General features: G+C 49.9%; 11 protein-coding genes across 11 annotated transcripts; 9 read left to right on the top strand and 2 right to left on the bottom strand.

The window, feature by feature from the left end:
- Nucleotides 1–259: 259 nt before the first annotated feature.
- ASPWEDRAFT_34996 (electron transfer flavoprotein subunit beta/FixA family protein) lies at nucleotides 260–1425 on the top strand. Its single transcript, XM_040834130.1, has 2 exons — nucleotides 260–1050; nucleotides 1107–1425. Exons 1-2 carry the CDS (start codon nucleotides 594–596, stop codon nucleotides 1187–1189), a joined length of 540 nt encoding a protein of 179 aa, XP_040695114.1. The 5' UTR covers nucleotides 260–593; the 3' UTR covers nucleotides 1190–1425.
- Nucleotides 1426–2526: 1101 nt separating this feature from the next.
- On the top strand, nucleotides 2527–2895 carry ASPWEDRAFT_267935 (uncharacterized protein). The gene has a single exon (XM_040832900.1). The coding sequence runs from the start codon at nucleotides 2643–2645 to the stop codon at nucleotides 2859–2861; it is 219 nt and encodes a 72-aa protein (XP_040695113.1). The 5' UTR covers nucleotides 2527–2642; the 3' UTR covers nucleotides 2862–2895.
- Nucleotides 2896–3964: 1069 nt separating this feature from the next.
- ASPWEDRAFT_48016 (lipid-binding SYLF domain-containing protein) lies at nucleotides 3965–5866 on the top strand (the record flags this gene model as incomplete). Its single annotated transcript, XM_040837047.1, has 2 exons — nucleotides 3965–5551; nucleotides 5642–5866. 2 exons carry the CDS (start codon nucleotides 3965–3967, stop codon nucleotides 5864–5866), a joined length of 1812 nt encoding a protein of 603 aa, XP_040695112.1.
- A 953-nt stretch (nucleotides 5867–6819) lies between these two features.
- ASPWEDRAFT_56552 (putative poly(ADP)-ribose polymerase PARP) lies at nucleotides 6820–9489 on the top strand. Its single transcript, XM_040838298.1, has 6 exons — nucleotides 6820–7025; nucleotides 7093–7206; nucleotides 7272–7637; nucleotides 7696–8529; nucleotides 8582–8664; nucleotides 8713–9489. The coding sequence occupies exons 1-6, from the start codon at nucleotides 6959–6961 to the stop codon at nucleotides 9280–9282; spliced, it is 2034 nt and encodes a 677-aa protein (XP_040695111.1). The 5' UTR covers nucleotides 6820–6958; the 3' UTR covers nucleotides 9283–9489.
- A 40-nt stretch (nucleotides 9490–9529) lies between these two features.
- On the top strand, nucleotides 9530–10054 carry ASPWEDRAFT_34989 (uncharacterized protein; the record flags this gene model as incomplete). Its single annotated transcript, XM_040834129.1, has 1 exon — nucleotides 9530–10054. A coding segment is annotated over exon 1 (202 nt), but the record flags the coding sequence as incomplete, so codon positions are not given.
- Nucleotides 9540–12401, top strand: cp1 (putative carboxypeptidase S1). Its single transcript, XM_040832901.1, has 2 exons — nucleotides 9540–10122; nucleotides 10204–12401. Exons 1-2 carry the CDS (start codon nucleotides 9976–9978, stop codon nucleotides 11905–11907), a joined length of 1851 nt encoding a protein of 616 aa, XP_040695109.1. The 5' UTR covers nucleotides 9540–9975; the 3' UTR covers nucleotides 11908–12401.
- A 372-nt stretch (nucleotides 12402–12773) lies between these two features.
- Nucleotides 12774–13731, top strand: ASPWEDRAFT_34988 (putative DnaJ domain protein Psi). Its single transcript, XM_040834128.1, has one exon. The coding sequence runs from the start codon at nucleotides 12896–12898 to the stop codon at nucleotides 13610–13612; it is 717 nt and encodes a 238-aa protein (XP_040695108.1). The 5' UTR covers nucleotides 12774–12895; the 3' UTR covers nucleotides 13613–13731.
- Nucleotides 13732–14364: 633 nt separating this feature from the next.
- Nucleotides 14365–16226, top strand: ASPWEDRAFT_48012 (uncharacterized protein; the record flags this gene model as incomplete). Its single annotated transcript, XM_040837046.1, has 5 exons — nucleotides 14365–14514; nucleotides 14618–14760; nucleotides 14822–14885; nucleotides 14961–15351; nucleotides 15415–16226. 5 exons carry the CDS (start codon nucleotides 14365–14367, stop codon nucleotides 16224–16226), a joined length of 1560 nt encoding a protein of 519 aa, XP_040695107.1.
- Nucleotides 16227–16286: 60 nt separating this feature from the next.
- ASPWEDRAFT_267907 (putative C6 transcription factor) lies at nucleotides 16287–18418 on the bottom strand. Its single transcript, XM_040832898.1, has one exon. It carries the CDS (start codon nucleotides 18108–18110, stop codon nucleotides 16347–16349), a length of 1764 nt encoding a protein of 587 aa, XP_040695106.1. The 5' UTR covers nucleotides 18111–18418; the 3' UTR covers nucleotides 16287–16346.
- ASPWEDRAFT_34984 (nuclear transport factor 2 family protein) lies at nucleotides 18070–19687 on the bottom strand. The gene is made up of 2 exons (XM_040834127.1): nucleotides 18782–19687; nucleotides 18070–18725 (listed from the first exon to the last, which is right to left on the bottom strand). Exons 1-2 carry the CDS (start codon nucleotides 19329–19331, stop codon nucleotides 18484–18486), a joined length of 792 nt encoding a protein of 263 aa, XP_040695105.1. The 5' UTR covers nucleotides 19332–19687; the 3' UTR covers nucleotides 18070–18483.
- A 632-nt stretch (nucleotides 19688–20319) lies between these two features.
- On the top strand, nucleotides 20320–22122 carry cpa1 (carbamoyl-phosphate synthase (glutamine-hydrolyzing) CPA1). The gene is made up of 2 exons (XM_040834126.1): nucleotides 20320–20453; nucleotides 20517–22122. The coding sequence occupies exon 2, from the start codon at nucleotides 20613–20615 to the stop codon at nucleotides 21969–21971; it is 1359 nt and encodes a 452-aa protein (XP_040695104.1). The 5' UTR covers nucleotides 20320–20453; nucleotides 20517–20612; the 3' UTR covers nucleotides 21972–22122.
- The last annotated feature ends 29 nt before the right edge of the window (nucleotides 22123–22151 follow it).

Below are 22151 nucleotides of genomic sequence, written 5' to 3'. Positions count from 1 at the left end.
GGGCCGCATCGGCGACGGACTTTCTGTCGTCCAGCAGCAGCTCTGCTTCTTCTCCGCCGGGATCAGATCACCTTCTCTCTCTCCTCATTTGAATTACCGTGACTCTCACCACCACCACCCGTTCGTAACTCCATTGATTTATTGTCAGTGAGAGTTTTTGCTATTTTCATAATCCTACCATCATCATGGCCAGCGGATTGCGGATCTTGGTCCCCGTTAAGAGGGTGATCGACTATGCGGTGAGTTTTGTCCTCGTGCTCTGTGCTCCGTAGTCGGCGAGGAGTTCACCCACCCACCCTGTCTACGCAAGGGCGACCTCTATATAATGAGCTCATAACCATGGCTCTTTCGCTGGATAGAAGGCAATGGTTTTTGACTAATGGATTGTGGGTGCCGTCAAGATCAAACCAAGAATCAACAAGGCCCAGACGGGCGTCGAGACGGCTGGCGTCAAGCACTCGCTGAACCCCTTCGATGAGCTCTCCGTGGAGGAGGCGGTGCGTCTCCGCGAGCGCAAAGGTCCTTTAAAGGTGGAAAACATCCTGGCGCTCTCCGCGGGCGGTGCTAAATGTGGCGACACCCTCCGTACGGCCATGGCGATGGGCGCGGACCGGGCCTTCCACGTCGACGTGCCGGACTCCAACGACGGCGGCCTGGAACCGCTGACCATGGCCAAGATGCTCAAGGGTGTTGTGCAGAAGGAGAACATCAACCTGGTGTTGCTTGGAAAGCAGGCGATTGATGGCGACCAGGGCCAGACGGGTCAGATGCTTGCGGGACTTTTGGGGTGGCCACAGGCGACGCAGGCCAGTAAGGTGGATATCAAGGATGACAAGGGCACGGTGGAGATCACCCATGAGGTGGATGGAGGAGTTGAGACGCTCCGGACCCAGCTGCCCATGGTGATCACGACGGATCTGCGATTGAACGAGCCGCGGTACGCGAGCTTGCCGAACATTATGAAGGCGAAGAAGAAGCCATTGGAGAAGAAGACATTGGCCGACTATGGCGTGGAGGACCAGAAACGGTTGAAGACGCTCAAGGTGACTGGTGAGTATACCCGACCATCTTTTGACTATCTTGACGATCCATCTAACTGGTCACAGAACCCCCAGCGCGACAAGGTGGCGGCAAGGTCGAGGATGTGGACGGCCTGATCTCCAAGCTCAAGGAACTTGGAGCTCTGTGAGATAGCATTATTGACTAATGTATGTTTACTTTTTTTTCTTCTAACTGGCACTTATAAATTATTGTTCGACATGAGGTGTATAGCAAATGAAGCATCATTGGAACTAGTACCCGGCGGGAACACACGGGACGGCACGAAACCAAGGATCAAGAAATCCATACTATCTAGACGAACTACGGAGTACTCTGTGCATAGTTGCGCATAGTCTAGCGAGATATGGAGTAGTCGGAGTCAAAAAAGTGACAGGTGCCAGGATATCTGCGAACCGAAGACACGGGATGGGCGCTCCCAGCGGTTCTCGTGGAAAGACAAGAACAAAACCCAAACCTTACGATGGAAGGAAAAGAACTATCTGAGAGATGGGATACGAGCCGTACCTACAGTAGTGGAATATGAGAGATCCAAGGGAATGGAAGGATGGCGTGCATGACTAGATAGTAGATACTAGTTGGGGATGTGAAGCTGAGAAGCGAACTTGTAGGGATGGGCGATGTTGAAAATCAAACAGGTCAGATGGGAAATGCTTCGATTGACGATCTGGTTACCGTGTATATTCTCCTATGCATGCAGTGGTCAAGGTTGCTCCCTTGACTTCATGTATGTACGATGCTTCGTATCCTGGCTAGTTGGGATCACTACTGCAGTGGAGAGGACAGTACATGGTGAGAAAGTCACCTGCTCTAGACGATAGACATACAGACTAGCTAACTACTGCAACCTAAGAGTCTTAAGGTATCCAAAAAGAGGCATCCAAAGGCAATGGCAATAAGGAGTCTAGTCGTCAGCTGTTTCAAGTATTCATAGAAGAATCTACATACGACTGACTCACCGTCATCAACGATAAGAATGGATCCAGGGATGAATGAGCCGAGCTGAAGAACGACAATACAACAGAGGCTGGCATGGATTGGACTCGAAGCTTGATCCATCGATCGTGCATCTTCCAGGAACTGGTAACCATCCCAGAAATATCTGCCAGATGATGCTGTATCCACTCAGCACAGCCCATACAAGGGGGTGGGAACGGTGACCCATAGTTCTTATGAGGATGGGCATGGTGCATACAGCAGTATGTAGGCAGATATTGTGGATGGATGTAGAGGTAAACTGCAATGGGTACCTACATTGACAGCAACATCGACAGTTACAACTCTCCGACGCCAAAGCAGTCCGTGGTGAAGCACGAACCACGAAATCGATTCGATTCATTGATATGTACATAGATGAATAGATAGATTCCTGTATACAGGACACATTGTAGGACTATCAGTCCAGTTCGAGGAGAGATTTACCGACACTATCGACGCGACTACTGCATCGGATCTATCAGGAAAGAAAAATGGAGAATGGAAGTTTGTGAGATGTATGAACATGAAACAGAGATGCGAAATTCGAAAAAAAAAAAAAAAAAAAAAAAAAATCAAAATAGGGATGAGGGAGAGAGAAACAGGAAATGGCTGGTGCAGTAGTTAGTGAAGGGGGGGAAGAAAGGCGATGCATCCATCTTGCATATCCGCGTTGGAGCTGTCATATTCTCTACGGCAGGGAGAGAGTCGTTAAATCTGTTGGTTGGTTTTCTTTTTTTTATCTGTTTCTTTTTGGAGTGTTCTGTATTCTCTATCATCTTTTTTATTTTATTTTTTTTTTTTCTCGGTTACTTGACTTGGTTTAATTAATTTCTGGCTGTATTTGATTTTGGGCGGGTGGATTTTTGGTTCCTTTGATGAGGGCTGTTACAGATTAGAGTACAATGTTATTGTAGAGAGGAAAAGAGAGAAAATAAAGAGATGAGATGAGTATAATAGAAGAGAATGAGAAAGGAATAGAAGAAATGGAAGAACAAGAAAGAAAAAGCATAGAAGAACAAAGGATGGAGTAGTATGGTAGGACGATCGATCTGATGATGTCGTCACTTTTGCTTCGTCTGCATCTCCAGCCACGAACCAACTCCATGCGTTTCCAGCCGTCCTGAAAAGAACGAACAAATCAATCCGTCTGACTATTTGGTTCCTCTTTATTCTCCTCTTTCTCTCCTGCGATGCACCTAATTCATTGCCCGGGATTCGGATTCGTCCCGTCACGCTCTCTCCCTTCTTTTGCCTTCAATAAATGTGTCCCTCTCCTCCCTTTGCATCCACGCCTTTCTTTCTTTTCCCAGATCTTCCGTTTCATCTCTCTCCTTCCTCTCCCATCCAGTTTCATCCTGAACTCTTCAGCCTGATCTCAGTCTCTTCTGGATTTTTCCCTCTCCTCTTCGTCATTTTCGTCATCCTCTCCTACCAAGAGTCTAGAACCGCTCCGGGTTAACCGTTCCTCTCCACCATGTAAGTTACTGCTCCTCCCCCGATCCATGGTCTCGCCCCTCTCTTTCTCGTGTTTTCTCTATTTGAATTGCCACTCCCCTCGATTCTTTATCCGGGCTGGTTCCGGTTTTCTTTTTTATATATCATTTCTATGTATTTCGTCAAAAAGCCCTTGTTCCTCTTTCTAACTTTGAGCTTCTGGTAGCATTCTTGCGTTGTTCCATCGTACAGCATTCCTCAGTTCCGTCTTCTTCACTCTCTCGGCCTGGCATTCCTCGTCGCATTGGGAAAAAGTTTCACTGCAACATATGTTGGCCGTTCTCGTCGCATCCTCCCAATCGTTCCTGGCTCTGCAACTTTCGTTATAGATCCGCCATCTTCCCCATCTTTCCACTACAGGACTAGGTCCTGTCTTCTCTCTCTGTCTTGACCGTCTTTTTCTAGACCTGGCAACGGGACGGCCACCGTCACAATGCCTTCGCAATCATGGGAAAAGACCAAAGGCTATTCCAAGAAGGGATTCGACAAGGCTTGGTCTGCTTTTGACAAGCTCGGAGCTCCGGTCAACCGTCTGTCATATCGTCTTGGCGCTGAAGCCTTTTGGCCCATGGAACTAGAAAAGGAAAACGAAAAAGCTGCTCGGATATTGCGCAGTTTCTGCAACGATGGCTTTTACGCAAATGATGATGAACCCGTCAAGGGGTCCAACGGCAAAATCGATCGCCCCAAAGGCAAGCAACGGGTTATTCAAAAGATCCCCAGCAAAGTGATCCAGCGCGCAAAGGGCATCGCCATCTTCACCACAATGCGCACTGGTCTGTGGCTGAGTGGTTCGGGTGGTAGTGGTGTCCTCATGGCGCGCATACCTGAGACGGGCGAATGGAGTCCCCCTTCGGGCATTATGCTCCATACCGCCGGCGTGGGTTTCCTGGCCGGTGTCGATATTTACGACTGTGTCGTTGTCATCAATACTTATGAAGCTTTGGAAGCGTTCAAGAAAGTGCGCTGCACCCTGGGTGGTGAAGTCAGTGCATCCGCTGGTCCGGTCGGGGTAGGAGGAGTGTTGGAGTCGGAGATTCACAAGCGACAGGCTCCCATCTGGACCTACATGAAAAGCAGGGGGTTGTATGCGGGTGTCCAAGTGGATGGAACTATCATCATCGAGCGTACCGATGAGAACGAACGGTTCTATGGCGAGCGCATCCCCGTTGGCGACATCCTCGCCGGGAAAGCGCGGAATCCTCCAGCATCCATCAAAGGTCTCATTCAAACCATCAAGGCCGCTCAAGGTGACAAAGATGCAGATCAGAGTTTGATTCCTTCCCCCGGTGCGACACCTGGTGATATGGAGCTGCACCCGGTTACTGGTCTCTTTGGCATCCCAGACCCCGAAGACCCAGATCCATATGGAGTCAAAGCCTTGGAAGCTCAGGGTCTTATGATTCGGGAGGCAGGTACAAATAACACCCCAGCCCACGAGTCGTTCCAATTCAGACCCAGCTCTGGAAGCCCGATTTTTGCCAACTTCCCGCGACTCAGTCTTGAGAGTTCGCCTCGGACCAGCTGGCGTGCCAGTGGACAGAGCTATGCCAGTGTGGACCGAGGTACCCAAACCGACGGAGCAACAGCCCCGACTTCCATCAGCCGTGCATCCTCCAGGAGCAACAAGATCTCGGTGGGCCGTACCGACCCCACTCCCAGCCTGTGGGATGGCGATGACAACCGCTGGGATTCAATTTCGCTTTACGGCCATGGCCACGATCATGACCAGGACCACGTCCACGCCCAAGATGATGTCGATGCCGATTATGAAAGCGACAAGGACTCTGTCGACGATGTGGACCTTGAAGTTCACGAAGTCAGCAGCGCTACCGTCTCCAAACGCGAGAGTTTCGCCAATATCTCTCCTGTTTCCGTGGAGGGCCGCCAATCACCCAAGTTCACTCGTGCACGCGTGGTCAACATCCCCAAGCGTTCAAGCCCCCCAGCTCTTCCGCCTCGACACCCTCAGCGCACTCACACTTCGGCTCCCGTTTCTCCCATCACTCCTTCTTCGCCTGTTATTGGAGACACCCGATCTATAGCATCGAGCAGCGGCCGCGCAGCTTTGGACGGGTTCTCGGAACTTCCTCTCAATCTCAGCATTAAGACCGATGCTGCAAGCATCTCTTCCGAAGAGTCCCTGCCTCCCAAGCTCATCGCCCACAATGTGGACGGAGACGAGTTCTACACCATGCCCAGTGCTCACCAATCCGAATTCGAGGACAACACCAAGAAAGAGGTATCTTCAACTACAAAAACAGGAGATGTTCCCAGTGAAGCCAAGCCAGCCGAACATAAGATCAAGGTTCCTTTGGCAGGCCAAACTGTTTGATCATCTTCTCAATTCTTCTTCTGCACACCCCCCTTTTCTGTTCTTCCCGTATATATGCATCATTAATTTCTTGCAACGATTCTTACCTTTACTGGATACATCCAGCTGTATACCTTGATGTTGATTCCTCACCTGACGTTTTCCTCCCCATTCATTGATCTGCATGATATATGGTTTTGTTGCTTTTGTGTGTACATGGGGCATACCCCCTGATCTGTGTTTCTGCTTAGCGTATGGCTGGGATAATTGGCGTTGGATCTTTGTCCTTGTCGGACATGAAGTGTTGTGTTTTTTTGGTTTCAATATTCCCCTCTGTTGTTTAGGTTATGGTGTAAAATTCAAGACTTGAGATCCCACATTCCAACTTCGCATTATCTATAGTAGAGACACTCAGGACAAAGTATCTGAATACTCTGTAGGATCAAGTGAGTCGGTTTCCCTTGATTTCTTTCTCGTTGCCCACATTGACGTGTACCACAGTCTGACTTGGGCACATTGTCTGTGAAACAGGTCAATTGATCAGCACCGGATCAAGAAAGAAAAAAAAAAAAAAAACAAGTCTCAAATCCCGAGACAATGCCTCTCGGGAACGTCAGTACGTCACAGAGTCCTCTCTCAACAGTGCCCCTGACTTTGAGATGGAACGGTGAAGATAATCCAGGGCCAAATCACGTGTGCTGGTGCCTGAATCGCCCCACCGCAGCTTCTTTCTGCCTATCCCAACCCAGGCAGCAGCTGCCGTTGCGGCCTGCAGAATCAGGCAATCAACGCCCATCGGCCCCCCCAGACCCAGTGTTACTCGTGGTTTCATGCTTTCATCGTTCCCTCATGAGTTCAGCTTAAAAGGAGGGGGGCTTCCCTTCTGCATCGTGCTTTTTTTTTTTCTTCTTCTATCATCTTCGTCTTCAATTGCATCGTTTTTTGCTTTGGAATTGTTTCGACTTTATTCCGCGCATTTACTAGTATCGGCGTTCAGGCCCAGCGTCTCTGCTTTTGTTTATCGCTCGTATTCGCTTGCCTTTTCTTATATCTCATCTGATTCCCCTATTTTCTAATTGATTACTGCTACAATTGCATTTGATTTTCTGCGCAATGGCTCCCAGATCTTTCAAGAAGCTCATCGTCGCGGTGAGCGGGACTTTCCCCGGCTACAAGCAAGGTAAGAACTCCCCTAGTGTCCTCCATATACCTCATTGAAACTGACCCGGTTTTCCTCAATTGTTCAGCGCAATTGAAATCAATGGTAGAAAGCCATGGCGCGACGTTTAGTGCTACCGTTGCGGAAGACTGCACCCATCTGATAACTACCCAGAAGGAAGTTGAGAAGCAAAGCATCAAGTGTGAGTTGCGATTGCTAGATTGATATTTGATATACAGTGGAGCAATTGGCTTATGCGGTTTCCAGATCAACAAGCGTCTAGCTGCAGCAGCTGCCAAATTGTCTCGATTGATTGGCTTCTTGAGTCGGATAAGGCGAAGAAACCGTTGCCGGAGAAGAGTTATCTTTTTGTATCGGCTCAAGCTGCCCCGAAGCAGGATGCTGTCAATGGTATTGCGGACAAGCCCGAGAAGAAGAAGCGTGCTACCCGACAGGATAACAAGCAGAATGGTGCTGCTGACAAGGTTGAGACGAAAAAGCGTGCCTCGCCGCAGCCAAGTGGCAGTGGGAATACTTCCGAAAAGAAGCCAAAGAGTGCGCAGAAGGCTAGCTCCAAGTCATTGAAGGTTCCTGTCGATGAATCTTACTGCTTCTGTGAAGCCCATTTTTCAGGTAAATCATGGAGATATATCCGACTACCTTTATGCGAAGCTAACATGCACCATGATAGACCCTGCGGTGCATATTGATGATTCGGGCCTGATCTGGGATGCCACGTTGAACCAAACCGTCGCGTCTAACAACGCCAACAAGTTCTATCGTATCCAGCTGCTGGCCGGTAGGAATGCGACTGAATACTACACTTGGACTCGCTGGGGCCGAGTCGGAGAGACTGGTCAGTGGGCGCATCTGGGTGATGGCACTCTGAAGAAAGCAATGGCAGACTTTGAGAAGAAGTTCAAGGACAAGTCAGGCCTCAAGTGGGAAAACCGGACCGATACCCCAAAGAATGGAAAATACACATTCATCGAGCGCAACTACGAGGACGACGACGAAGATGAAGATGCGGACACGAAGCAAGTGGCCAAGAAGGAAAAGAAACAGGTCGAAAGTCTTTTGCCCGAAGCAACCCAAACGCTCATGACCTTCATTTTCAACCAGGATCATTTCCTCTCCACCATGGCTTCTATGTCCTACGATGCTCAGAAGCTGCCTCTTGGAAAGCTGAGCAAAAGGACTCTTGAGGATGGCTTCAGGGTTCTAAAGGATCTGTCCGAACTTGTTTCTTCGCCAACTCTGGCATCTTCGAGATGGGGAACCACTTTTAACGCTGCTGCAGAGGAACTTAGCAACCGTTATTTCACCACAATTCCTCACGTATTTGGCCGCAATCGTCCCCCAGTTCTTAGCAGTGAGGCCCAGATCAAGAAGGAAGTCGATCTTCTTGAAGCTCTGACGGACATGGACGTGGCCAATGAAATCATGAATGATTCCAAGGATGCCGATGAAATCCACATGCTGGACCGTCAATTCCAGGGACTTGGAATGAACGAAATGACACCATGTAAGTTTTCATTGTTTCATATGACACCCTGGAGAAAGCTAATTATAAGCAGTGGATCACAAGTCTGCCGAATTCAAAGAGCTTGAGCAGTACCTGTCTCAGACGCGTGGTTCGACGCATAGGATTCGCTACAGCGTGAGTTCCACTTTGGCATATCCGAATATCGTGCACTGACTCGTATAGGTCATCAATATATTCAGAATTGAGCGCCAGGGCGAAAATGAACGATTCGAGCAATCGAAGTACGCAAATATCAAGAACAGCGACCGTCGGCTGCTGTGGCACGGATCTCGCAGTACCAACTTTGGTGGTATTCTGAGCCAAGGTCTTCGTATTGCGCCACCTGAAGCACCTGTTAATGGATATATGTTCGGAAAGGGTGTGTACTTGGCCGATGCGTCGAGCAAATCTGCAAACTACTGCAATGCCTACAACAGTGCCAACATGGGATTACTTCTTCTTTGTGACGCCGAACTTGGAGATCCCATGCTGGAGTTGTATGATGCTGACTATAAGGCCTGTGAAAATGCCCTGAAGCAAGGCAAGATTGCAACACTCGGCCAAGGTCGGACTAGACCCGGAGGCTGGAAGGATGCTGGCTGTCTTCACGAAAATCTGCAAGGTGTGAAGATGCCCGATGTGTCATCTGGATTCCTGAGCTACAACGCAGCGTGCTTGCAGTATAACGAGTATATCGCGTATGATGTTGCTCAGATCCGGCAGAGATACCTGTTCCATGTTCATATGAGCTGATCAGGTTCCTGTTTCTGCTGTGTTGGCTGTTTTATTTCTACTGTTTCGTCTTTCTTTGTATGTTTTCTGTTTATGGAGTACTGGGGTATACAGGTGGCTGGGCTTGCATTGCTTATGGGATCCAAGCGGGAGTTGGTTTCTTAGCGGTCGTGGCTCTGCCTTTGGCATTTTTAGATAGGAAAAGTATAAGGTACTCACAGGTTGAGCTTAATGTCATCAATTCAATTAAATTTCATTGTACAAGCATATTTTTTAGAGTGATGTGATCACCGCTAGAAGATGATCGACGTTACAGCGGCTGTCCGATGGGCTCCGCAATCTGTACATCCGAGGCAATTATTCTTCTATGCTTGTGCCACCGCATCTGATATCATTGCAGCAGTGCACCAAATCGTGCATTTATTAAACCATCTTCAATTGACTACTGCTTTCGGACAAAGTCTCCAAGGTCCCTTTGTTGAGTCCTGCCAGGCTAAAATGAGGTGATCGGCCAACAAATCAAGGGCCCTTATCAACGCCTCTTTGTCTCTCCGCAGTTCGTTGCATGGGCCATGTCGATCGACTGCTTCTCCAACTTCTGTCGAGGCTAACTCCGCCCATATTTAAATAGCAGCCTAACCCCTCCTGAAACCCTGAAATCCTGACTCACTCCCACACACTCTCTCTGTCCTACTGCTGGACTGGTCACGATTGATGATGGTGTCTTCCCTTGCGCCGATTCTGGTCACTGCAGCTGGTCTTGCGGGGACTGTTGCTGGACAGTATTTCCCTCCCACGCCTGAAGGGTTAAAGGTGGTTGATTCGAAGCATCATAAAGGTGTAAAAATTTCCTACAAAGATGTATGTCTTTCTTTCTTTGACAATTTACGTATATATATATATATATATACATAATTGATATACTGACTTGGCCTTTCTCAGCCAGAAATCTGTGAAACGACACCAGGCGTCAAGTCGTATTCGGGCTATGTGCATCTGCCGCCCGGTACACTGAACGATGTCGACGTCGACCAGCCATATCCCATTAATACCTTCTTCTGGTTTTTCGAGTCCCGAAACGACCCCCGCAATGCACCGTTGTCGATATGGATGAACGGCGGACCGGGCAGTTCCTCGATGATCGGGGCGTTACAGGAATCCGGCCCGTGTCGAGTAAACGGCGATTCGAACACCACGGAACTGAACCCGTGGTCGTGGAACAACTACGTCAACATGCTGTATATTGACCAGCCGAACCAGGTCGGATTCAGCTACGACGTCCTGACGAATGTCACATATGACCAGTTAACGGGGAACTGGAGCGTGGCTGGATTCGACGGTGGTGCTGTGCCGGAGCAAAATAATACGTTCTATGTGGGTACGGCGTCGAGTCAGGATACCAGGGCGACGGCGAATAGTACGCAGAACTCGGCGAGATCGTTATGGCATTTTGCGCAGACTTGGTTCTCTGAGTTTCCCGAGTATAAGCCTCATGATGACCGGGTGAGTATCTGGACTGAGTCTTATGGCGGACGGTATGGACCGTCTTTTACTGCTTTCTTTCAGGAGCAGAATGAGAAGATTGTCAATGGGTCTCTTGGCAAGGATGGGGATGTGAACTATATTCATCTCGACACTTTGGGGATTATCAATGGCTGCGTGGATCTCTTGGTTCAGGCGCCGTCTTATCCCCAGATTGCGTATAACAATACGTATGGGATTGAAGCTATCAACGAGACTATCTTTGAGGCTGCGATGAAGAGCTGGAGTCGACCGGGTGGTTGTAAGGACCAGATCAAGAACTGCCGCGCCCTGGCAGCGGAAGGCGATCCTCATATGTACGGCAACAATGCAACAGTCAACAAAGTCTGCGAGGTTGCGAGTGACTTTTGCAACCAGTATGTGGAAGGCCCGTACCCAGAATTCTCCGGGCGAGGTTACTACGATATCGCTCACTTTAACCCGGACCCTTTCCCGCCACCGTTCTTTTCCGGTTTCCTGAACCAGCACTGGGTCCAGGCGGCACTGGGAGTTCCGGTCAACTTCACCGAGGCCTCCTTGGCTGCAAATAGCGTATTCTCAGAAACGGGTGACTATCCAAGGTCCGACGTGCGTGGGTACCTGGAAGATATCGGATACATTCTCGATTCCGGGATCAAGGTGGCCCTGGTCTACGGTGATCGGGACTACGCCTGTCCCTGGAATGGAGGCGAGGAGGTCAGTCTGAAGGTGAAATACGCAGAGTCAGAGAAATTCCGCTCTGCTGGCTATACTCCGCTGCAAACCAACGCGTCCTACGTTGGAGGTCAAGTGCGCCAGTACGGAAACTTCTCGTTCACTCGCGTTTACGAAGCGGGCCATGAGGTGCCTGCGTACCAGCCCGAGACGGCGTATGAGATCTTCCACCGTGCCTTGTTTAATAGGGACATCGCGACGGGTAAGGTGTCTACCGTGAAGAACAGCACCTATTCGACTGAAGGGCCGTCCTCGACGTGGCAGTTTAAGAATGAAGTGCCCGACAGCCCTGCGCCGACCTGCTATATCCTCTCCCTGGGGTCACAGTGTACCGATGACCAGATCAAGAGTGTGACCAATGGAACTGCACTAATCAAGGACTGGATTGTTGTCGATGGGAAATCGTCATAATTACATAGTAACAAGCCTATGTGTAAAAATCTAGAAAGATCTCGATCGTGTTCATAACTGAATGCAAGCCCTTAAGTAATCTGAACAACGCTGTCATGTGACCCGTAGGCAGCGGTGGGGCGGGACTACCCCGCATTAGGCAAGTCGCCGAATGAACTGGTGATGCTTCCACTCTCTGACAGCGACGTTCGTTGCCAAAATACCAGCCAAGTCGCAAAATAAAAGCCTCACTACCCCTGCATTCTTGCCTTGCTCCTCAGATCAGCCTATATATAATTGCTCTTTCCTCATCGCCCGTCTACCGCAGAGAAAACACTCATAGAACCTTCTCGAACTTTCCATTCGCCGTGGGCTCCAACACAACGTCACACGTCACCTCTGGGCTCAGCTAGCCGGCTTTTGCTTGTCGTCACCTCAGGCATGGGATCATCGTCTGCCACCAACTTCGTTCGCCGGTATTTCTGACACGCAGGTTTTTTGACTAGGTCAAATTTTTTTTTATCTTCTGCATTCTTATTTCAGCACCTCTCGACCCTTTCTCAATTGAATCCCATCTCTTCACCTTTTTTTTTATCTACCCGCTTCTCTTGTCCTCGAATCTTCTACGTCATTCGAGATTTCGGATTTGACCTCTTTCTCTCCACCTCAGCTACGGACCCCGGCCGGGTTAACTTAAACGATTGACTTCATTGCGATATTTCCTTGATTGGACTCTTTGAAAGAGAGTTGTTCTGGTACTGGTTGTCAGACAACATTTCCATACACTCATACCTTAACCTACACACCTTTCCACAATGCCCGTCGAAACAAAATTGTACGATTCTTTGAGCGTCAGGCCAGATGCCCCGCAAGACGAAATCAAGAAGGCCTACCGAAAAGCCGCATTGAAGTATCATCCCGACAAGAATAAGGATGACCCCACCGCGGCAGAGAGATTCAAGGGTATGTGTCATACTTTCTTTTTCGTTATTACTTTAATTTCTGTTGTATGCATTTGCTGACTTCTCCCATAGAAGTTTCACAGGCCTATGAAGTGCTCTCGGACCCTGAAAAACGCAAGGTTTATGATCAATTCGGTCTCGACTACATGATGCGCGGGGGTCCTGCTCCCTCGCCTCCTGGAGGCGGCGGCGGCGGTGCTGGACCATCTCCCTTCGAAGGTGGAATGCCTGGCGGATTCTCGTTTGGAGGAATGCCTGGTGGCGGCGGAGGTGGTGGTGCCCGGACGTTCCACTTCTCCACTGGCCCTGGCGGAGGTGGTGGCTCAGGCTTCCGCTTCAGTTCCGCCGATGATATTTTCCGAAACTTCGCCAAGGGCGGCGGCGGAATGGGAATGGATGATGATGATCTCTTCTCGATGTTGGGCGGTGGCCTCGGCGGCGGCGGTGGTCGTGGCTTTAGATCAAGCCGCGGAGGTCCTGGTTTCCAGCAGGCCCGTCGTGCACCCACGCCTGAGCCTACGGTCATGGAGAAGGAGTTGCCGTTGACGCTAGAGGAACTCTTCCGTGGAACGAGCAAGAAGGTTACAACGAAGAGCAAGGCATTCGATGCCAGCGGTAAACGCACCGTGCAAGAAGTTACATTAGAAGCAAACATTAAGCCGGGACTGCGGACCGGCTCCAAGATTAAGTACAGAGGAGTTGGAGATCAAGAAGAAGGAGGAAGACAAGATGTTCATTTGATCGTCACTGAGGTAAGTTTCTAACAAATTACCGGGTGTATCATTGATCAAGTTGCTAACTGTGCCCAATAGAAAGACCACCCCAACTTCAAACGCCAAGGAGACAACCTCATCACAACCGTCGAGATCAGCCTCAGAGAAGCTCTCACCGGATGGGATCGCATCGTCCGAACGATCGACGGCAAGTCTATCCGAGTATCCAAACCGGGCCCCACGCAGCCCGGCCACGAGGAGCGATTCCCTGGTCTGGGCATGACGATATCCAAGAAGCCGAGCGAACGAGGCGACCTCCTCGTTCGGATCAACGTTAGATTCCCTAACAACTTGAGTGCCTCCCAGAAGGAGGTGCTCCGGGATGTCTTACCATGAAATTTTCTTTGACTTGCGTTCATGATATCCTGCTGTTTTTTTAATGATGGTTTAATGTCTTAGCATTTTCTGGCGTTTGATGGTGAGCGTGTGTTGGTGGGGTTTGATCATTCATCCTACATTACAGTCTAAATGATTGGATGCAATGGAAAGGAAAACTGTTGTCTACGGAATACTATATACTCGTAGGTAGTATAAATATATTTGAATCTGAATATCCTCATCGTCGTCATAATCATAATGATTCCGTCAAATGACTCTTATCAGCTTGTGACCTTATCAGTCAAACTAACCTAATTCGGTAACCCGCGGTGCGGTCAACGATGCGGAGAAACGTCGAGCTCATCAACTCCCCCATCTCCATCACCAGTCCTGACTGAAAGCAATCAAACCATAATCCTATCAATATGCGCCGAAGAATCACTTTTGTCCAGCGCTCCGAAGCTCCCTTTGAGCAGGATCAAGCCGCCTTAACCCCCGACGCCCTCTCTGTCACCAACCTAGATGCCGTCCGTGAGGAACGGGCCACTTTCAGCTTTGAGGAGCTTCCATCAGAGGTAAGAGCTATTTCAAAACCCGATTTTCACCTTTTTATCGTCTAGAGCTGGATGAATAAATTGATTAATGCTATATATGTAAATATATACTAACTTTGCCCAGCTCTCGCAGGTCTTGAAAGAATGCCACCAGCTCCATATCCGATGGGCCACGGAACGACCTTATGACACCATCGCCCCTTTCTCGAGTCGCGTCTCGCCCGGTCTACATGTGTTCTTTACACCGGGTACTCCTCATCAACCGACGTAAGCTATTATCTGGCTGGGATGTGTAAGCGTGGACTAATTGCTGAGTGTTTATCTATAGGGAAGCTTTGTGTCCGTTGTTAAAGAAGGTTTTTGGGGAGGAAGTGGATTGTTCTAGTCCTGAGGTTCGTTGGTCTGATTTCTTTTGCGTTTATTTTATGCTTGCATTGTGGATGGGCTGTTGTTCTGATGGGATGTAGGTTTCGTTTACGACTCCCCCTATCCTCTCGACGCGATTCGCTTCCACCGCCTCTTTTCAGTTCCATTCGCTTCTTCCTTCGCCGGATACTCTTGTGAAGTTTATTCAGCAGACGATTTGTGGTCGATCGGATGAAGGGTGTCAGAATCAGGGTGCTTCGATATTGTCTGCCGACTCGATTGATATCAACTACGATAGTATCTCCCATGCTTTGACGGTATCTGGGCTTTGGTCGAAAGTACCCGAGAAGGGATGGACAGAGAAGATTGGAAAGGATGATGCAGGTGCAGATAAAGTGGAGGTTGGTCTCTTGGGGGCTGAGAGGTCGCATGATCTGGAGGAGATCAAAATGGGTGGACTGTTGGGGGTTGTAGGGAGTGATGAGAAGCTGAGTACGTCTCAATTGGGTATATATTGTTCTGTTTGACCATGCTGATGCTGATGTGGGTGTACAGGTCCCACTCTATTTTCATTTCCGTCACGACACCACCCTCTTCCTGATGATGCGGTTTATACTGTTTCTTTCCCCTCTCCGGCTGGGTTACACCCGACTATGACCATATCCATGCCAAGGTCGTCGCTGAAGCCTCCACCCGCACCGGAGGATGCGACCTGCGCGCTTCACACCTATCTCACTCTTCCTTCTTCTATCTTCGGCGACAAGTATCAGCTTTCTACATCAGACCAGCTGTTCTTACAATCGCACAACCTTGTCGCTCTCCGTGCAGTATCAGGGGAGACAGATCTTGAGGCACCAGATTGGGTCGTGCCCCAATGGGGCTCCAACTGGCTACTCGAAGTGGCCAGTCCTTCCGAGTCTGATCAAGGCACAGATAACTGGAACGTCACGGTTCCCCTTCATTTACGATACCTGCCGCCCTCCGAGTCTGGGTACCGTACAGCCGAAGTACCATGGCCGGTCGTCTTCTGGGCCTGTACGGCTGAAGAAGGAACCAAGATGAGTATCAATCCCTTTGATAGAGTGAATCTTGGATGGGTGGGTCTTTTTGGCCCTCGCACCATGTTCTATCAATTACACCCTGCGCCAAGTGGAGATGCTGCATCTCAATCCAGACTGGTGGAGGAGTTGGATGTGCCTGTTCTTCCATTGAACGACGGTGGCCTCTTCCATGGGAGAGTGATCGAGCTGGGCACTGTGGCTGTCATTGTGCTTGGATCGCTGTGGGTGTTGTGGAAACTCGGCTTGGTGGCGCGGTCTTCTGGGACAGGTGCCCAGAAGAAAGACAAGCAAGGCAAGGATAAATAATCGACACAAAGCATATACACTGTCGACATTGCTTTTTTCTTTAAGATATAACCAGGTTATCATGAGGCGTCCTTAATGTAAATTGCACTTTCGTAAATCATATATAGACAAGAGAACTTTTCAAATCCCAGTCTCTGGAAACGGCCACGGAACATCCGTCATTAGGAACTGTTCGATATCGAAATTTTGAAGACTAGGCATGTCAATCATCAGCTCTCCCAACCAAGAAAACTCGGCAGAGTCCGGGAGAGCATCGGATTGTGTTGTAGTTGATGCGCCAGGGTCAGCATGCGGTACGGACGCAGCGGAGTTCACGCGCAGTACGTCCCCAAGTACCTGTGTGTCTTGCTCCTTGCGTCTTTGATGTAGTAAAATAAGCAGGTAGGCCGTGCTATAGGCTTCTCTCATTACATCGGTATCGTATGCAGCGGTGACCTCGCCTAGTGCCTGCATCGCATCGCCCAGCAGCACCAATGATGCACGATTATCAATGGACAACAGAGTACAGATTATTTGAAACGGCACATTGGCGATCTGATGCCAGGGGCTGTTTGTGGCGATCATCTCGTGCGTGGCGCGGAGAGCCTTTCCGATCAGAGCAAGGGCACGATCGAGTAATTTACCTGAAACGGTGGAGTTCAGGGCGCGCAGACGACGATAAATGGTGAGCATGAGATTGCACTGCGCTAGAATTAAAGGTGGCTGGATATAGACGGCGTCGATCACGTCTGACAGAGCGGTTTCTAGACCTTGGGCATCCTGCGTCCTGTTCGGGTCTAGGCTTTCTGATACTGGGAGGAGATTGAAGATCTCCGTCATGTATCCGTTCGGTCTAGGAGTGGGAGGGAGAGAGGTGGCCCCATGAAGGACGACACGGGACCGGCCTAGTTCAAAGGAAACCCAGACGTTGAGATGTCGGGCCATGCCGAATAATCGTCGACGGATCTCGGGATCGCAGTTGTTCTCAGTGGATCGGATGAGGGCATTGTCGGATGGGAGTTCGAGATGCAGGCCGGCTGCTTCGATGAGATGCATGAGGGAGCAGCTAGCCATCCACGTTGCATGCGGCGAGGCGGTCATACGCAGGTACGCGACGCGCAGCACCCAGCCGGTAATAAGGTCGACCGAGCATGTTTCGGACATGAGGTTTTGTTCGAGGATGATGCGTGCCGACTCAACCAGCTGCAGTTCCTTTGTTGTGGCCTGTCTTCGCGAGAAGAGGAAACCGAATGACGCAAGACCGCAAAGAACCGAATCGTAAGGCCCTTCAGGGAGGGCACATTCAGAAGACGAAGGTAGCCACCTCCGACTGACTTGACGGAGGAAATGGTCACGGTCAATAAAGCCATACCCCGGGTCGACCTTTTCGAAAAACACGGCAGCTAGAGATCTCAATTCGTTCTGGGAGATGATGTCCACCACGGGTGCTGCCGCAGGTGTTAACGATGCGGGGGACAACGGAGATGAAGGCGGGGGAATACGAGCCCCAACATTCCAGGCGAAAAGATGTAATCGCGGGGCATTTGCAGAATCAATTTTGAGACCTAGTCGTCTCACAAATGCTGCCCCTGAATTGGCATCGAGAGAGCTGAGATGCACGGGGCTCACGTCAGTTGGTGTTGTCTCTTTCTTGGGCCATGGTTCATCGACAGTGGCGTTGCTGGAGAATAAATCACTGGCAGTCGCCATACTAGGAGATTGAGCTACTATAGAACATGAACCAGGTTTGACGTCTTTCTTCTTGCGCGACTGAAAATCGTAGTGGCAGTGGCAGCCGAATTGAGCGCAGTTGGTGCATGGTTGATCGCCGGAGCATTTACGCTTGCGGGATTGACAGGAGGTGCACGCGACCCGGGAGCGTTTTCTTATTGCTGATTCACTCATGGTAGTGTTCTAGAAAAGTAGCATATTCAAATTGGAGAATAGCTTCATTCCAATCTGGGCTGTTCTTTCAATGGTGGATGAAAGTTGGAGAAGGAGAAGAAAGTTGGCGAGAAGTTCCCCATGTGAAATAAATTGAATGTGCGGGGAAAGACCGGATCGACTTTGACTTTGATCAACTTCCATCTGTCCTTCGCCCTTCTTCTTTTATTATTGGGAGATTTTATCCTCGGTGCAATATTGGGTTTACGGTTTATTCAGTTCATTGCCCCTGACTTTTGTATCCGAGATAACAGCAGTTGGTCCTCCCACAGCGTCAAATTCCCAATTGCCTACCATCCACTGCTAATTCCAATCCCTACGGTGAACAAGTCCCTCAGTCTTCATACTTGCGGCCATCTGGATAACCCATCAGATCCTCCAATTGCTTCAGATCCGGCATACCAGCAGGACCGGGCATATACTGCAGATTGTCTCGGAAAGTAGTTCCGTTCCACCAGATTTCATTCTTGTGCAGTGCTTCCATGATTCGTGCTGCATCGATATACGTTCGAATCTCTACCATCTGCCCTTCGTACCATCGGGTAACCCAGACGTTGACAATGTCAAATGGATCGCCTAGAGAGGTAATCCCCTTGTCAGCTTGTTCCATCGAATTACCGAGGTACTCTTACCTGAGTTCATGATTCCTTTAAACTGGACTTCCTGAACAGACCACCGCTCATTACACCCTCCGTGGATAGCCTGGGGATGGATTTCAAACTTTTCCGCATGGTCATAAAACAATACGCTGACTCGACGAAGGGCGTTGACATAGAAATGCATCAAGTCATGGTAGTGCCCAGCGATGGGATGATGGCCAACAACTGTGAAGCTGACATTCTTATGGATCAGCGTGAATAACTTGTTCATATCCTTCTCCAGATCCTTGAACGAGTCCCAGATGTGCATCTGGGAGACATATTTGCAGTTGGTCGAGGGGTTCTCGAAGCGGAATCCTTCTCTATCCTTTGGGTCTGTAGGGTTGTCGATGATCCCATTGCCATTGCAGCGGCCATCTGGATCGACGAGACCAGAACCATCACACCCTGGATCTTCCAGTGGGATTTGAGACTGTTGATGGTGCATTTGCATCTGTTGAAACGGGAAGAACGCCCGGCCGATGGTAGCCGCTGGAAGGGCCAAGGCCACTAGAGCCTGGAGAAGATATCGAGAGGCAACCATGAGGACTTGATGAGTGGTGAGTGCTACAGTATTGATCGAATTCTGTTGATGAGAACCTCCATCTCCATAAGACTACTGTCTACATTCTTCCTTCATATACGCCCAGACAAAATCGCCGAAGCCATGGGGGAGAGGATAAATCTACCGATGTTGCTCTAGATGGTGTAACCCAGACAGGCAATGAGAAAGAGATATTCCCATGCTGTGGCCCGGGATATTTCAGTCGGGCATTTGGATAGATCGCCGAAATGAAGCCTTTCAGGCGTATGAAATATTCCGACAGACGCAAGCAGATAAAGCAAGACATGATTCTTCCTGGAATCTGCAACCATCACTTCCCAGTTCTTCTAGATACAACGATGGAGTCCAACTCCACATACTATTTTCTTGCCCAGTTTCCAGCATTTTCCCAAATGAATTATCATTATTCATAGAATCCAATAGTGAGGGAGGCTGGAGACGCGGTGAGCTCATAGCTGGAAGATCGACTGGGAAGTGGAGGCGGGTTACAACAAGCCCGCCGTGGTCCAGGATGCTCAACCCCTGCATTATTGTGCTGGATACTACTATGTAGCTGGCAAGATGCAGGAGGCGATGATATTGACTGTTCGTATCCAATAATGCCCAATAATATCGCTCGCTATCATATCGATTGGCGATTGTCAAACTGATCTGTCAACCACGATTTTTACTTCCGATAGCGGCGCCGTAAATCCGCATCTTCTGATTGGCTCCGCCCCTAAAGTCGGTGAGTCGTGGGCACGTGCTCACCGACCGGGCCGAAATCGCACTTTTTTCCGGTCTTCCTTTTTTCTTCCCTCTTTTAGTCTTTTTTCCCTCTTTTTCTTCTCTTCTTCTTTGACTCACCCCAGATTCACCTCCAACTCCAAGCAACTCAACAGCTCTCGGTCAATTGACCCATGTCTAACTAAACCCTCTTCTTTTTATCCCATATATTCTGTGACTCGTAGCAGCACAGTCGCGCTTATGCGTTTGTTTTCTCTCTTCACTTCTCAGGTATGTTCCATGGTCACGCGAATGTCATGACGCTGTCACGTCTATCGCAAGTCAATTTGATTGAACTGGAGGCTAATTGATTCTTTCTACAGGACTACATCTCGGGTATGTTCAATACTCATAGTTTTGGCTGTCAATCATGGCGTTAAACTAACCTCATAACCTTAGATCACCTCTGGAAAGCTTCCGGAAGCCTCTGATTCACATATCACCACACCGCACCTTTTTACCAATCTTCACATCTAAACAATCTACGTTAAAAACATGTTCGCCCACATCTTCAAGGCGATGCCCGCCAGGGCTACCGCTTTCCCTGCCATGAACGCTGCCAAGCAATCCCGCTTCATGGCCACTGTGCGCCGCTCCACCCCGGAACGCGCTACTTTCACGATCCGAGATGGTCCTATTTTCCACGGAAAGTCCTTCGGAGCTCGCTCCAACATCTCTGGTGAAGCCGTCTTCACTACCTCTCTGGTCGGATACCCCGAGTCCTTGACCGACCCCTCTTACCGGGGTCAGATCTTGGTCTTCACCCAGCCCCTCATTGGCAACTACGGTGTGCCCTCCAACGAGAAGGACAAGCACGGCCTTCTCAAGTACTTCGAGTCCCCCAACCTCCAGGCAGCTGGTGTCGTTGTGGCCGACGTGGCTGAACAGTACAGCCACTGGACCGCCGTCGAGTCTCTTGGCGAGTGGTGCTCTCGTGAGGGTGTGCCCGCCATCTCCGGAGTTGACACCCGTGCCATTGTCACCTACCTGCGTGAGCAGGGTTCGTCTTTGGCCCGTATCACTGTTGGTGAGGAGTATGACGCCGATCAGGATGAGGCCTTCACCGACCCTGAGCAGATCCACCTTGTCCGTCAGGTCAGCACCAAGCAGCCCTTCCACGTGAGCGCTGCCGACCCTCAGTGCCACGTTGCCGTCTTGGACTGCGGTGTCAAGGAGAACATCCTGCGTAGTCTGGTCAGCCGTGGTGCCAGTGTCACCGTGTTCCCCTTCGACTACCCCATCCACAAGGTCGCTCACCACTTTGACGGTGTCTTCATCTCCAACGGCCCCGGTGACCCGACTCACTGCCAGGACACCACCTACCACCTCAACCGTCTGATGGAGTCTTCTCAGATCCCTATCTTCGGTATCTGCTTGGGTCACCAGCTTTTGGCCCTTGCTGCTGGTGCCCGTACCGTCAAGCTCAAGTACGGAAACCGTGCCCACAACATTCCTGCTCTGGACACCACCACTGGCCGCTGCCACATCACCAGTCAGAACCACGGATATGCTGTTGATGTCTCGACTCTGCCCTCCGACTGGAAGCCTTACTTCGTCAACCTGAACGACCAGAGCAACGAGGGTATGATCCACAAGTCTCGCCCCATCTTCAGCACCCAGTTCCACCCTGAGGCTAAGGGAGGCCCGCTTGACTCCTCTTACCTCTTCGACATCTACCTTGACAGCGTCCGCAAGTACAAGGCCAACCAGCACGCCTTCCACCCCCAGCGTGACAGCCGCCCCAGCCCTCTCCTGGTCGACCTTTTGGCTAAGGAGCGTGTTGGTGTGCAGCCCACCATTGGCATGCAGAACGTTGCTGCTGCTGCCGCCGCCGCCGCAGCTGGCAACGCATAAACCTAGAAATTGGTTTTCTTCTGTATGTAATGGCGTTTGGGTTAAGGTTTTTGGTTTGGATATCACAATAAGTTGTCTATAAGTATCTTGTCTATATTTTGTCAAAAGAATATACGTTTTCTCAAAGAAACCTTCTCGCGTAGTCATAAATTCTAAGCTCATTCGTTTCATTGACTAAAA

This window comes from Aspergillus wentii (assembly GCF_001890725.1).
Source record: "Aspergillus wentii DTO 134E9 unplaced genomic scaffold ASPWEscaffold_1, whole genome shotgun sequence".
Lineage (NCBI taxonomy): Eukaryota > Fungi > Ascomycota > Eurotiomycetes > Eurotiales > Aspergillaceae > Aspergillus > Aspergillus wentii.
Note: the sequence above shows the minus strand (reverse complement) of the source record. Positions and strands in the feature narration are given on the sequence as shown.

Coding starts and splice junctions, on each gene's coding strand:
- ASPWEDRAFT_34996 (XM_040834130.1), top strand. CDS start 594: ATGGCGATGGGCGCGGACCGGGCCTTCCACGTCGACGTGCCGGACTCC. Junction 1,051..1,106: donor GAAGACGCTCAAGGTGACTG/GTGAGTATACCC, acceptor AACTGGTCACAG/AACCCCCAGCGCGACAAGGT.
- ASPWEDRAFT_267935 (XM_040832900.1), top strand. CDS start 2,643: ATGGCTGGTGCAGTAGTTAGTGAAGGGGGGGAAGAAAGGCGATGCATC.
- ASPWEDRAFT_56552 (XM_040838298.1), top strand. CDS start 6,959: ATGGCTCCCAGATCTTTCAAGAAGCTCATCGTCGCGGTGAGCGGGACT. Junction 7,207..7,271: donor TGAGAAGCAAAGCATCAAGT/GTGAGTTGCGAT, acceptor TGCGGTTTCCAG/ATCAACAAGCGTCTAGCTGC. Junction 7,638..7,695: donor CTGTGAAGCCCATTTTTCAG/GTAAATCATGGA, acceptor GCACCATGATAG/ACCCTGCGGTGCATATTGAT.
- cp1 (XM_040832901.1), top strand. CDS start 9,976: ATGATGGTGTCTTCCCTTGCGCCGATTCTGGTCACTGCAGCTGGTCTT. Junction 10,123..10,203: donor TAAAAATTTCCTACAAAGAT/GTATGTCTTTCT, acceptor GGCCTTTCTCAG/CCAGAAATCTGTGAAACGAC.
- ASPWEDRAFT_34988 (XM_040834128.1), top strand. CDS start 12,896: ATGCATTTGCTGACTTCTCCCATAGAAGTTTCACAGGCCTATGAAGTG.
- ASPWEDRAFT_267907 (XM_040832898.1), bottom strand. CDS start 18,110: ATGAGTGAATCAGCAATAAGAAAACGCTCCCGGGTCGCGTGCACCTCC.
- ASPWEDRAFT_34984 (XM_040834127.1), bottom strand. CDS start 19,331: ATGGTTGCCTCTCGATATCTTCTCCAGGCTCTAGTGGCCTTGGCCCTT. Junction 18,726..18,781: donor TAAAGGAATCATGAACTCAG/GTAAGAGTACCT, acceptor TTACCTCTCTAG/GCGATCCATTTGACATTGTC.
- cpa1 (XM_040834126.1), top strand. CDS start 20,613: ATGTTCGCCCACATCTTCAAGGCGATGCCCGCCAGGGCTACCGCTTTC.